The 15,177-nt window shown below is 37.8% G+C and overlaps 1 protein-coding gene across 1 annotated transcript; it reads right to left on the bottom strand.

Moving 5' to 3' along the window:
• Positions 1-516: 516 nt before the first annotated feature.
• On the bottom strand, positions 517-9,815 carry LOC140240151 (uncharacterized). The gene is made up of 6 exons (XM_072319956.1): positions 9,650-9,815; positions 8,313-8,609; positions 4,192-4,865; positions 2,704-2,932; positions 1,342-1,485; positions 517-998 (listed from the first exon to the last, which is right to left on the bottom strand). The coding sequence occupies exons 1-6, from the start codon at positions 9,813-9,815 to the stop codon at positions 697-699; spliced, it is 1,812 nt and encodes a 603-aa protein (XP_072176057.1). The 3' UTR covers positions 517-696.
• Positions 9,816-15,177: the final 5,362 nt, after the last annotated feature.

Genomic DNA, 15,177 nt, shown 5'->3' with positions numbered 1-15,177 from the left:
TTTTTTTTTGTATAGTATACTGTGATCAGGTTTTTCTTAGAGGCCCCTTTTCATTTCTTAAAAATCCTTTGCACAGTCTTCACTTTCAACTCTAATAACTTTTGAAAGGGAGATGCTACTGCTTTGAAAGCTGGCATAGCAAACATGGACAAAATGTGTTAGTATAGAGCATGTTCAATTTCAGTTTAATTTGATATCTTAATTGTTGCTACAGTGGTTTACATCATGCTCGTTGTCCCATTCATGGCACAGGTAGCATAGCTTTAAAGTAAAGATTAAGCGCGTGAATAGACCCTGTACTTCAGAGCCTCTTTTTCTCAGTTCAAACTTTTCTAGAGTGTGGGCTTTCTTTCCAATATTTATAAAGGTTAGGAGAATTTAGTTGAATTGCATTATAGAGTCTGCTCTTTAAGAATACGCCCTTACCTAATAATCCATGTCTGGCGACTTTTTGTTGGTTTTGTGGTGCAGGGTCACATAAAGTTTTCATATACGCAATGATAATGCCGAAAGCAATAACATCATATCAGTTGAAAATATGTTTGTATACATTTCTCTTTCGATTGACATGGACTTAAAAGAATAGTGCAGTGTAACTTGCTATCATCACTTTGATTTGCAATGTATCAGCGCCGACAGTTTGCAGCCACGTAATTGAGGTACAATGTAATTGCTATAATACCAAATTACAGGATATTACAGGCTTGTGATTTTCTCTATTATGAGAAATTTACATTCCCCAGTCTTGTTGCCATTTTTTAACCCAGATACTTCAATAAGAAAACCACCGTTTCGATCTGGGCTGATTGGTTTCTCAATGTCTTTCTGATTGACCGCTGAATATCGGCGACCAACTCTTTCGAACAAGATGAATCGGTCCCTGGCAAAGACTCTCTGGTACGCAATGGCAAGGCCACAGACGGTCGCGGAGGCAAGGAAGACTCCCACGTTCCCGTAATACGCCATTTGGTAGGAGCCAGTCTTGTCAACACTTTCACCTGAAAGATTCAGCAAGTGGACAAAGTAAGCACTAAATTTACCATAAAATAGCTTGAACAGAAATTTAGAAGTGGAATTCACGCACTTTGCAGAAATCAGAGCACATTTATCTATTGTAACTGTCCGCCTTGACTACAGTATATGCCTTTCATGCATTTCACCATCATACCAGTATCATTTCATATGTGCTTGAATAACCTTTGAGTATTGTATTGTCTAGTGTGCTCTTGGACCATTTCAGGTGTAGCCTTTTGTCAAGGCCATCTCGCTGCATATATTTGGTATGTGGAAAATATGTATCACAAATACCACCTTGGTCTGTAAAAGGTAGTCGCCGCTTACCGAATACTGCCCCTAATGTTCCACCCACGCCGAGGGATACCGCCAACAATGTCCAGACATGGAGGCGGTACTCGTCCCTGAAGATCTGCTCACCAAGAGAATAAGACAGGGAGTTGATTGAAGCTAGGACGATCATCCCTTGCACTGTTGGACAGATACAGATTTTTATAGAGTCAGAGTATACATAATGTATGTTTATGAGTGCAATTGACAGAATATTTCATGAGGTGAAAGATGAAAATGATCCACCTTTCATTCAATGAAATTCTTAATCATTCATGTCAGTCTGTTCATCTGTATATGTGCATGTGTGGGTGTGTATGTGGAAGGAGGTTAGTACCTCCTCGGTATAGTTCATTATGTATCTTAATCTGTCTGTCCGTCCGTCTGTTTGTGATTGTTGTTGCATGCTTCTGGGCTTCATTGTGGTCTCCTCTGCCAAATCTTATTCAATGATTTTGAGATTGGCCAAGTTCAATCCAATGTCAATTTTATCTTCGTATTTCTCAATGGAAAGTACATAGAATACAATAAAGTACAATAATACCGAATGCTCAGGCTGGATGTATAAAAAAAAATAGTACATTTACAAGGAAAAGAATTACACGTATATGATCTTTTTAACCATGATTATCGTATATTGTTTTTACGCAGTTCAAACTGTTCCACTATATAGTATATCACGGATTTACGTATCGCAGGAATCTTTCAATTGACTTGCATACATAATACAGCATTCATTATATTTTCGCTCGATAATTCAGCAACAGGTGTTGGAAATGAAATGTTGTAACTAATTTTAGCAGAGCGTTGTCTTCAATAAAGTTTCGGAAAGCAACTGAAACATGTTGATCCTTTGAAGCAAGAACTGAGTAAAACAGCCCCTTTGTTTTTAGGTATTATACGAATTTCCTTACGTTTAACCTTAGATATAGGTATACAGCTCTCCGTCTATGAGGTTCCCACAATCATATAAGCCACTTTATTTGCTCATTGTATCGTTTAAAAAAAGAAAATTCAGTCACTGACTTTATCCGATTGCTAATAAATTACGGCTCGTCTACCAAGCATAACCTTGGAAACAAACAGGCTGAATAATCTATCACTGTCGCAAGTGCGGCCTTGTTTATTACTAAGACACTAAGACAGTGGTAGATCCAGGCGCGCGTCCCCTTCCATTTTTGTTAAAACAAAACAAAACAAATAAAAAGAAAAAATGGGGGGGGGGGGGTGCTCCCCCTTTAATTTTGTAAAGGCGCCTCACTTTTACAGAAATCTTGGATCCACCCCTGTTAAAGCTTGTAATGTTGTAGCATGTACAGTATTTATACCAGAACTGGCCAATTATTATCTAATCTTCACCTGCTGCCTGAAAGAAAATGTACGACTTCGAAGGCGCGATCTGTGCCATCACGAACATGAGAAGGGCGCCAACACAGTTTGCCGCCATGAGAATGAAGATCTTGGGGATCGGCAGACGATCGGTGATCACGCCCAGTGCGATCTTCCCGACGATCTCTGTTGAACCCATAGTCACCATGACCATAGCTGCCGTCTTTTTCGAGAATCCCGACGAAATTGTCATGTTGACCTATGACGTCAACAGTGAGGTACTCATGAAAATATTCACATGAAAAATCCAATACAGGTTAAAGGGATGGTATAGTGTTGGTTGAGGTGAGGATTCAGCTTTTGACTTTTTGTGAGACACTTTGAAACCACTCTATGAAATCTTAAACAGCATACAATACTAAGAGGAATTCAAAGATTATTTGATGAAAATCGGTTTTGAAATGGCTTAAAACAAAGTAAAGCAAAGAAATATTCATGAGAGGTGGGTCCCACCTTTTGTTAGGATCGCTTTATTTTTGATATCTCAGCTATTTCAAAACCAACTTTCATCTAATAAACTTTGAATTCCTCTTAGAATCATTATGCTCTTTCAGGTTTCACGAGAAGTTTCTAATCATCGCAACAACAACAACAACAAAAAATCATCATCGAAAAACGTTGGAAACCTGGAGCAACACCTCAACCGAAACTGTACCATCCCTTTCAAGTTGATGAGGCAAGCTAAAGTAAGATAAAATAAAATGAGTTCCAATATCATCAAAATCACACAAAAATATTCAAAAACAACATTATATCTTTAGCGCCCTGGTTTAGTTGCATGAAGGTGGTTTCTTGACAAACTCAAAGGATTAAAACAAGGGCGAAATAGAGAAGCACCTCGCACCTGTATAGACTTATACATATAAAGTGATTTTTTCCGTTTATTTATTAATTTGCACACGTATTCCTGAAATGAAAAAAAAAACAACCCGACATCGTGATGGTCACTTTTACGTTTAAGAAAAAGGCGATGATTTTTCGATAGTACAAGTTTCAAAATTTGGCATATATCAATCTTAAACATAATGTTCCCATGCAGTTTCAAAATTGAATTGACCAATGATTCATTCTGAAATGTTCTTTGAATATGACTGTTGTAAGTAGTCTGATGCTTCTCCACGTCGTCGGGTTCACTTAAAGTGTGTTGTTGTTTTTTTTCCTGGGGTGGGGCGTTTTTTGTTTTTTTGTTTTTTATGAATAAATTCGGCCAATCAAACATTAAAAACAAACAAATTACCCAAGGATAAAGTGCATTATAGTGTGATATTTAGAGGGAATTGAATAAAGTTAACAATAACATTAAATGAAATTTACCTTGTATCTTACGCGGAGTTTCAGTCTACATATACGGTGGCAAAATAATGTTCTGTTTATAGATTGAATCAGAAAACTAACTTTTTTTTGTCGAACTCATCACATTCACTCACACTCCCTTCAAACATATTGAAAATACTGTACCGTGCTGAAGTAGGCAAATGACATAGCAACAGCCGCGGTTACGAAGCCCAGCTGTATTAGCCACGTTTCCGGCATTCTCAGGATCCCGAGACCATGGAACCATGTGCGGGGTTTCCCAGTCTGTCCATCAGCGAAACCCTTCAAAGAGTCAGCCGACGAGTTCAAATGTCCTCTAGCTTTGTGAAGTCCTTCTGCAGTACGATCAAAATGGCGGGGTTCTCCATCAACAGCTGCAAGAACAGAACCACTGCCCTGGAGTTCAGGTTTATGACTCTGTTTGGAGCTGCACTTTTGATACAATATTTGTTTGACAGAGTTCTTTGCAGATGCGTCATTTTCGTGAAACGTCCTTGAACTAATAGAGTTTTCAGGTTTGCCGCTAGAAATACATTGAACACTACTGAGAATTGTCGCCGCCCTCGGGTTAGTTCTCTGTGGAATCACATTGTCACAGTTGCTGTCCTCCTGTAGTTCTCGTTCAAATTTTAAGCCCTTGCGGGCAGAATCATCTTTAGGTCCATCTGCTACAGGACATGGTTCAGCCGAGGCAGGAGTGAACATGGGTACACAGAAACATCCAGTCACGGCAATAATTCCTGACATGACCCTCATCATTGTGCGCCAGCCGAACCAATTGATGAGAGTGTAAACGACTGGGTTGAAGACCAAGACACCTGAAAAAAAAAAAAAAATCCACAGATAATGAATTTCTTCAAACACTATACATGCATAACAAAAGCAAGACTTCAATAGCGATAATTGTTACTAAACTCCACAGCCAACGTATCAGTTAAGAGGTTTTCGACACCACGTTATCTCTATTGTTATGTCTCTCTTCTCCAGAGTAAAAAAAAAAAAATCATTCGTACATTGTTTATATATGTATATATATATATATATATATATATATATATATATATATATATATATATATATAATATTATATTATATGATCTATTTCTATCCCATTGTTCCACACACCACAGAAACTACAAAAAGCACGATGGCATGCATGAAAATGATTACGCCCACAAACAGCGCAAACGTTAACTATGACCTCAAAACAAAGTCTTCTCTATTGATGGTCAGGACACAAATTTAAAATTTTCAGCAGCCTTTAAAAAACATATTCCTTTAGTTAAATGTACATCTAAGTAGGCCTACAACATTAACACAAAGTACGACGACTCAGATAACAGATCAGGCATTTTGTTTCAAAATTATAATACTATTGTAAAATACTTCTGTTTCAACGAGTGCTATTAACAATTAATGTACTATATAAAAGCAGGATGCAACAGAGGTAGTACATACAGATAATGTGTTAATTAGTGTTGCCATCCAACTAGTCACCACGTTTGCCTTTTGAGATTGGAAAAAATCTTGTCAAAATCATCCTACCTGTATATGCTTATAGAGATCGTTGAATTCTTGAGAAGTACATTTTAAACTTCATCTTTTTTCGTCGGGTATGAGGGAAGAATGATTAGAAATTGTTTAAACGCTAAAAAGAAAAAAGACGTGCTATAATAGGATTGACAATATATTGCAAAGTTTTGTTTAGACACCACATTATCGAAATCATGGGGAAGCCTTTAGAGTGGTTCCGGGGAAGAAACTTGGGTAGATAATTTGTGTTACTTAAGAGCTCATTCTTTTCCGTTGTTTTGGGAGGAAATGAGGTACAGAACATCTTTGATGTATACCACCTTTACTGAACCCTAATCATGCACATGCTGGAATATGAAACTCTGTCTTCTATTCTTTCAAACATCTAACACAAAACAAACAAATCAATTCATAGATATCAACTTCATCACTTAAACGAATTTCCTTTGCCGTTACAAAACCCAAACTCACTATTCTATTATTTTTTACATCTGTTGTTCCTATAGATACGTATTTTTTATAATAATAATAATAATAATAGTGGCTAATTGTATAGCGCACAGGTCCACTTTTCAGTGCTCATGGCGCTTCAAAAATGAAAATGTATCATATATTTACATGCATATATACATATTCAAACATTTCAACAAAAGAAAATGGTAAACAAAAACAAATATATACCAAATAAAGAATACAACATATACCAATTAAAGAAATACAATATTGATCCAATATTAATGACATTCAGTAATTACAGTCCTCAGTATGAAAGGAACAGATAAGTTTTAAGTTTGGATTTGAATGACTCTGTCGATGACAGTTCCCTTAACTGAAGAGGTAACTGATTCCACAATTTTGGTCCCATAACGGAAAAAGCACGATCACCATACCCATGTTTTACTCTGGGTGTTTGGAGTAAGAATGCATCTGATGATGAACGTAGCCTTCGTGTCGGATTGTATTTTTGAACAGAATTACTTATGTATATTGGGGAAAAAGAATGAACTGAATGATGTACTAACAGAATCTTGAAAATAATCCTTTTTTCTACAGGTAACCAATGTAGGGAACGGAGAACTGGTGACATGGAATCAAACTTATTAGTAAAAGTTAACAATCGGGCAGCAGAATTTTGCAACCGTTGAAGTTTTGTGACATCTTTTTTTGAAAGATTACACAACAATGAATTCGAAAAATCCAACCGAGAAGAAATCAAAGCATGAATAAGTATCTCAGCTGCAGATTTAGACAAATATTTCCTTATGAAACTTAAATTACGCAACTGATATCGAACATTCCGCTGAATATGAGTTACATGACTTCGAAATGACATTTCCTGATCAAAATGACACCTAAATTACGGGCTGTTTTCGACGGAGTAATGCAAGTGCTACCGATGTTGACATGACATGACTGATAATCAACTTTGCTTAACATATGCTTTGATCCCAATAACAGAAACTCAGATTTATCATCATTTAGTTTAAGGCCATTGGATGTAAGCCAGATTTTCAGGTCTTGCAAACATGCTTCGAGTTTTGCAATGGCGGATGACAATGAAGACACAGTGGGTTTAAAAGACAAATATAGTTGTATATCATCCGCAAAACAATGATAACTAATACAATGCTTGCGAAATACTTCACTAATTGGTTGCATATACAGAGAAAAAAGCAGTGGGCCTCCAACAGAACCTTGAGGTACACCAAACTTTGTCATAGTTTTATGTAATTCTCTTGATGAAAATTCTAAATGTATACCAAGTATTATGTCAATAAAGTCTAGACTGAACAGGACACCAAAAGCATCATAAACCTTAAAACTTGTTGTCATCTAATCCTTGCTAATTTTTTCTTTACTTTGATTACACAATGCGTCTATCCCGTAGCCGAAGCCATTGAATACGTATCCTCCCAGGCCAGTAATTTTCATTCTGTGGGACGTTTTCCTTCTTTTCCTCATCAGTTTCCTCTAAAGACCGTGACGATGTTTTTAAACTCTATCATAACCCCACTCTTTGCTGAAAGCTGGCGACATTGTAAAGGGCTTTGTTAGGATATTAGTTGTTTGTTTGTTTGTTTTTGCTGTCGGTGCCTTTTATGTCTTTTCAGCGCATTTCTCTGAAGCCAACATTATCTTGTACCTCATTATTATTGCCTAGAGTATAATACCTAATATACTAGCACCGCTTTTTAGCTTCCCCTCCATTTTTAACATCATTTAAGTTATAAATTTCATGCATATTTCCTTTACAATATTATCATCATGTTGTACTTGTATACTACTTTCTTATCAGCTAGAATATAATTATGTGTTTCATTAATTTTGTTGGATGCATTTTGTACACTCATGTTTAAAATTGAATGAACAAACTTAATGAATGAATGAAGAAATAGAGGAATACTTCGGTCAGTGTGAATTTTACCTGATGTTGCACCATATTATATTGTGCTGGTACCATGATGGAAGATACACATTTCTCTACTGTTGGGGAAAGAGGATATCATGCGCAAGTCTACTTTTAATCGACATGTTTACCGAATTCCTTATGAATTGATTAAATACCTGGGAAGAAGACTAGTCCACAGCCGCTTACATAGACTAACTACCAGACTTCACAACCATAACCAATTATGCCCGGCTAAACGATGATTTAAACAAATGAAACCTACAAATACCACGTATAATACTTAGGTTTACGGTTTTTACTGACTACATTTATTAAACCTTACCGATATTAAAACCAGCTGACACAAATGCAATTGCCAATGAGCGATGTTTATTCGGAAAGTAGGTGACTGTGCAGTTGACCACACAGCATAAAATGAAGCTACATCCGAGTCCGTAGAGACAGCCGTAGGAAAAGATCATCACGGAGATACTTGGAGCAAACGAAGTCGTAATCGAGGCTACGACGCAGAGGGTAACGCCCAGGAAGACGGCCAGACGGTATCCTATTTTCGTGGTCAGCGGTGAGGTGATTAGACACGCCACCATTGATATCCCAAACGAGGATGTCCCAACATAGCCTGAAAAGATATCACAAGGTACGCTTTTGATTTGCCACATAGACATAGTGCAATACGTACAAACATGCTAAAAGAATTCATTCTTAAAGCTTTATACATGTGTATAGCTTACGTAAAGATAGAAATACCGGATACCGACATTATGATGTCACGCAAATAGACATTCTACCAATTTCTCTTTCTTTTAGTAAGTTCTGAAGCTTTCGGACCTATAGGCCTTCATCGGGATTTCAAAAAAAGACACATAATGACAGAGTGTGCCATATTACCGGCAATTATGTAAGTAATGATATAACTTATATAATCTGTACAGGTTGGCACACTATTTCTTGCATCGTTTCTCTCTCTCTCTCTCTCTCTCTTTCTTTCTCTCTCTCTCTCTCTCTCTCTCTCTCTATATATATATATATATATATATATATATAATGTATTATATGATACTCATTCTTATAAGCTCTGAGCAGTAGGGCAAACACAGAAAAACGACATGAAAATGATGATAGCTGTACTTGACATCGGTTGCTCAGTGTGTATACGGGGAAGTATATGCCTTGTTAATGCGAACGCAAGCTAATTACTGCACAAAATCCAAGACCATATTCCTCTAAATGCAGCGCATTGAAAGAAAGAAAAAGAGGTAAATCAGGATTGTTTGATAGGCCGATATAGATTACACATATAGTACTAAAGTTCGTATCTATAGTCCAAAGAACATTACCAAGAAAGAAAAACCAAAACAAAACAACGAATCTACTGAATAATATTTCTAGCTATTCCAGTCAATGCAGACATGAAACTTTCTTTAGCTACAACCGTCAGCGGCAAAACAATTAATCACAATCACATATAGAGTCTTCTTCGAACCTCCTAGGTGTCACGTTCACGACATTGTTTCAGAGAGAAATCATATAATGCTGACGAGCAAGGAAGTTAATATAGCTGGTATACCATCGCTGCGGGTTATCATAGAAACGACAAATACAAGCTCGCAGATCAGCGGATTTGATCGCAACGCACAAGATTTATGCAGCGTTCGTTACCCGTTTCGGTGACTCCGCTCCCGAATTCTTCAATGAGGGCAACCATCAGCAGGCCAAAGGAGTACATGAAGCCGAAGGTGACGGCGGCGAGCATGGATGCGGCGACGACAAGTACCCAACGCCACTTGGCCTTGAAAGCGGTTCTCCACGTGGTCAAACAGCCCATGGTTTCCGGTCTAATACCAGACACCGTACTGGTTGTTTTCCATACGATGCCTCTTAACGCTGACGCACCACTGCACTCATCTGCTCGTTATCACTTGGTCCAGTATAGTTCACGTAAGAATGAGATGACGACAAATTCATTAGATGTAGTGTTGAAACCTTTCAGGGGGGAAAGGAATAGAAAAAAAAAGTCGGAAAAGAATCCTGTGAAAACAAAACAAAACAGAACAAAACAAAACAAAGGCAAGAACTTTCAGTTATCTAACATGGCATTGCGCTGACACCTTTGAAACTCTTTGAATCAAAGAAAAACGTACTAATTTGTCAGCATTCGCCATCTGGTTGGGTTACACCACAGTGAGAAATGTAAGTTACACTGTTGAATTTTATACAATAGAATATGACTGGCTTACGATTCGAGTTATCACACATTCCGTTTTCACACGACAAGAATGTTTAATTTGAATCACGATTCTGAAGTGATGCGTCATTACATCCATGTTTCGAATTAAAAAGATGATACTAACTTTTTACAAGATAGGCCTGCTTAGAAACAACTTTATGAAATGGTAAAGAGCATATGATTCTAAGACAAATTCAAACCTTATTTGATGATGATTGGTTTTGATATGGCTGAAAAATCCAAAAACAAAGTGAAACAAAACAACCCTAACAAAAATGGTGTGTCCAACCTTTTCAAGGATTGCTTTGTTTTGAATAAATTATGTCAGTCATTTCAAAACCAATTTCCATCAACGTTTAAATTCCTTTTAACATTATTATGGTCTTTGACATTTCATATGTTTCTCAAAAATCTGAAGAAAAAAAAATCATAAAAAACATGCAATCCTATAGCCCCATCTCAACCATAACTGTACCATCCTTTTAAGCACTCTCGGTATTTGTGTTAAGGAAGTTAATTGAAAGAACCACATGATTGTGTATTTGGGGATATCCAAGCATTTTAAAAACCACAATCAATATGTGAAAACTGGCTCCAAATTGATCCCGGGTCACCCCTAGTTTTGACATGCACAAGGTCGGAAGTATACTCACTAATGTACATTTACTCAGACCATTTCTGATAGTATCTTATTATTGATTATATTATATAGATTGGGGTTATTGGGTCACCTGGAGAAGAGGGAGACGGTACCCATTTGTACAAATATCGCTATTCTGTCTCGCGATGAAGAGATATGCAAAACTTTTGTTGCAGATTTGTCCATGAGTTTTCAAAAAGGAAATGAAAATGTGAAAATTGGACCCCAATTTGTCTCCCTCTCCACGCCTCCACCCCCCATTAACAAACCTTAAATTGTGCAGTCACTCTATTCTACACTCTTAGCACTAACTTCCCTCTATAATAATAATAATAGTAATAATAATAATAGTAGTAATAATAATAATAATAATAATAATAATAATAATAATACATTATATTAATGCACTTAATACAGCGTTTCTAAGCGCAAAATACAGTCTTTCTATAAGCGCACTTTTGTTTCTAGGAGTGCAGATTTCGGAATGAAGATTTTGTTTTCTTTGAGGAATAAAGATGGGGGGGGGGTCGGGGACCATGGACACCATACGGGGGCAATGGTGCCCAAAGGCACGACACGCGGCTGACCCCGGACTATGCACGACGCATGACGGACTCCGGAACGACTGAAAAAGCTTATAGTCCAGGCTAGAAGGCACCTAACCTTGTTTTTTGATATATACAATGTTTTTTGATGGTTTCTTGTCAATTCGAGGGTGCTGATTCCAAATCCGATTGATGCCACTCGCGTAACCTTGCACATTTTCGGCAAAATGCAAAAATCCAAAATGGCCCCAAATATGCTAATTTGGCCGTGATAATCAGAATAAGGCGCATTCTATTACCAATTATTCCGCCAAACTTTGTACATTTCCTTTCCTAGAGTTACTCCATCTGTATTTGCAAGAGAATTTTCATTTCATATAGGTTTATTTGGTATTTAAAGCTAATTTCCAATTCAAAATGGCCGCCATTCCTATGCTCATGTACAATATGAAATGTAAAAAAATGCATGTAAATATAGAACAAATTTACTGTGTTTCCAGTCCCGTACCTACATGTACGTTGTTATTTGCGTGTGCAACGCAAATATATTGGGTGCCACTTACAATATATAGGGCCTACGTGTATTTCTATTCTTCAAAATGGTCGTCACTCTTATTCTGTACAATATGAATGGCAAAAACATATATGGAAATAGAAAGCCAATTTGCTGGGTGTTTCTTTTTTTCTGACATCCAGCTACAATGTTTATTAAGATCTAGTGCTGATCATATATCTGAAGGATATTCTTATTTAAACAAAAAGTTATTCTTTAGTGATGCAAAAGTCCTTATTTACCACATGAATTAGGATTATTACTAGGAATTATGAATGGTAACCTTTACGATGTTTAACAAAATTTCTTATCTATTATTTTGTTTCATCAAAGAATATGAGTGCACTACACATCACGCAAAAAAAAAAAAAATCAATATACCATCCTGTTCTGTATGCAGGTTGCATAAAAATGTAATACTCACACAATATTAACAACCTAGATACATGGTATTTATCAAATAATGTTGAAAATGGAAGGGAAGCTAGAAAGCAAGGCTTCTAACATGTATCTCACTGAAACCATTATTAATAGGGTACAGAAAAGGTGCAAGGAATGGGAGGGGGGAGTTCTGTGGTGAGTTTGAAATGGATCATAACTTCCATCACTTTTATATGATTTAGTTTAAGACTACCGCCTTGATGTTATCGAGCAAACTTCATTTTCCTCTTGAATTAAAACAACAGCAAACACTGGTGAAGGTATTTAATAAACAAAACTGTCCAAACGCAATACCTTTCAAACTGTTCAAAACCAAGGACCAATGTGAAATACCTCTTTCAGTTCTGTCACACTTCCCATGTGTTTGTTATAATATACTTTGACATCATGAGGTCATTCATTCTCGTCTTAAAACCAAAACTGTTCTTTTTTATTGTCTTCAAAGATCTCTTTGATTTGATATTTGGCAGCAGGCCACATCAGCCCCAAATTTGCAGGATTCTAGGGCTAAAGATACATATCAGTCCTGCAATTGCCTAATAGTTGCAACCACATCTGATGATGTTCCGCACTTCCATGACTTCCTCAACGGTCAGAGGGTGATTTTTTTTTTTTTTTTTTTTTTTTTTTTGCCATAGGACCAGGATGAAAGCCCGTTGAAGCCGTCTGGCTTTGTTGCCATGCCAGAGACAGTATTGTAGGTAACTTGGATGGCCCATGGCCTCAGACCAGCATCTGCACCATCCGGTTTTGGGGTCAAAGCTGTCAGTGATGGGGAGAGGGGAAGGGAGATGAGATTGGCTTGTTGGATTTCAGACACATTGATGGCAGGTTCCTCGGGGGGGGGGGGGGGGGAGGGGAGGGGAAAGCATTTCATGAAGCGATGTATATATATTGGACAAACTGTTATAAGCCTAAAAAACATTGAATCTGATTGGCTGAGAACAAATTTGTCAGACAAAACGCTTTATGAAATGCCCCCAGGTTGGTTATCAGGTTATCATGATTGGAAGCCAAGATCAGGGTATGTGTGGACGGCACTGGGGACACTTGGCATCCTTTCCTGCAAGCGTAAGGAGGGAGAGTGATTGAGCACCAGTTAAGGAGGGTAAACTTCCTTAGCCTATGCCTGCCACAGAAGGCTAACTTGAACATATAGCGTTGCCAAGATGGTTGCTAAGATGGGAGGCATGGGAATAATGGTAATCTTGTAAAGGTTGAGGCAAAGCCTCAGAAGGAGAATTATTCCTCTATTGTCTTGAGATGGGTCAGTACTCGGCTAATGTCATCCAAGGACCTTCTATGAGACGTAAGGGTAAGATCATCCGCACGAGCAAACTTCCTTCATGAAGTGATTATCATGTCACCATGTTAAAAGGAGTGGAGTTAGTTTATAGCCACCCTGGAGGAGGCCATCATTCAGAGTCCTAAGTCAGTTGGTCTGCGACATCCTGAAGCTGCAAGGGCTGAAATTTACGGACAAGCAGTGTGAAGTTGTTATAGCACTGCTTTCAGAATAAGGCAGCACTTTAAAAATCTTAGAGCCTCCCTAGAAATCATACGCAAAGACATTCACTCCGAGAAAACTGGTGGTAAAATCCATCTATCGCGAGAACAGTGAAGCCGTTCACCTATCATGGCTAGAATGTCAGCATGTCTATTGTCAGATAGCTGTGTGGATGCTTGCTGGTAAGGTTGGGCTTTGGATCTTCTGTAAAGGAGTGCTCAAGCAAGTCCCCACGTCTTTACCCTCTTTCTACAGTATGGCAAGATCACCGAGTGACCCCTAAGTACCTTGTAAGGCAATTGCAGGATTGCAGGGGTCGCGGTTGGGCAGGGCTGGGCAGCAGCAGAGGTGGGGGCAAACAGGTGTAAAACAAGCCCCTTGACTAATATGGACACATCCCATTATACTGTTATATTCATCATGAATCACCTGCACTGTACTAACATTGGTAAATATTCAATAGTTTCACAATTCATCACTGAAGGAAAGGTAAGAGCAGTGTACTCATCTCCAGACACAAAAATGTGTCAATTTTACGGGTGCTGTTCGTTATTCCGACGGTTCGCTATTTCGAGGGTTCGTTGTTCCGAAGGGTCGTCTATCCGAAACACAACAATTCCCTATACCTAGAGGTTCGTTAACCCGAAAGTGACAAAGGGTTCGTTAATCCGAAGGGTCGTCAATCCGAAACACACGAATTCCCTATACCTACAGGTTCGTTAATTCGAAAATGAAAAAGGATTCGTTAATCCAAACATTTGTGGCGTTATTCCGAAGGTTCGTCATTCCGAAGATTCATTAATCCGAACATGAAATTCGGAAAAAAAATGAACCTTCGGACTAACGAATCTTCGGATTAAAGAACCTTTGGAATAACGAACCTTCGGAATAACGAGCTGTAACCAATTTTTCAGTGGCAAGTAAACAAGTTCATGCTGTTACATTTTAACCAACCTTGAGCAAATACACTGTAGGTGAAAAATCACGCCATCACAGAACCAGTGATAAATCTGATCTACTTTATACAGATCAGACAGAAGGTCATTTGTCATTTGTATTTTCAAGCAAATCATATACTCTGGGTGAACATGAAATTTTTTTTTTTTTTTTGAATATCAGAGATGTGAGGAAAGGAAGTGATGGGGTGGTCGTTTTTTTTTTCAACTTTCCCCTGCCTCATGTTCTTTCTCGGAAGAGGGGATTGAACAGTTTGTATAATATCACTTTTAGATTAGAGTTATTTTAGGTAGTTCGATATTTTAGTCAGTTATTTG

This window comes from Diadema setosum, chromosome 16 (assembly GCF_964275005.1).
Source record: "Diadema setosum chromosome 16, eeDiaSeto1, whole genome shotgun sequence".
Taxonomy (NCBI): domain Eukaryota; kingdom Metazoa; phylum Echinodermata; class Echinoidea; order Diadematoida; family Diadematidae; genus Diadema; species Diadema setosum.
The sequence above is the reverse complement of the archived record's forward strand: the minus strand, read 5'-3'. Positions and strand labels throughout refer to the sequence as shown.

Bases quoted from the DNA above. Each gene is read 5' to 3' on its own strand.
- LOC140240151 (XM_072319956.1), bottom strand. From the start codon at position 9,815: ATGGGCTGTTTGACCACGTGGAGAACCGCTTTCAAGGCCAAGTGGCGT. The intron at 2,933-4,191 runs GTACAGTATTTT...TTGACGTCATAG, and splicing joins CATTTGCCTACTTCAGCACG to GTCAACATGACAATTTCGTC. The intron at 999-1,341 runs GTAAGCGGCGAC...TGAATCTTTCAG, and splicing joins AACATTAGGGGCAGTATTCG to GTGAAAGTGTTGACAAGACT.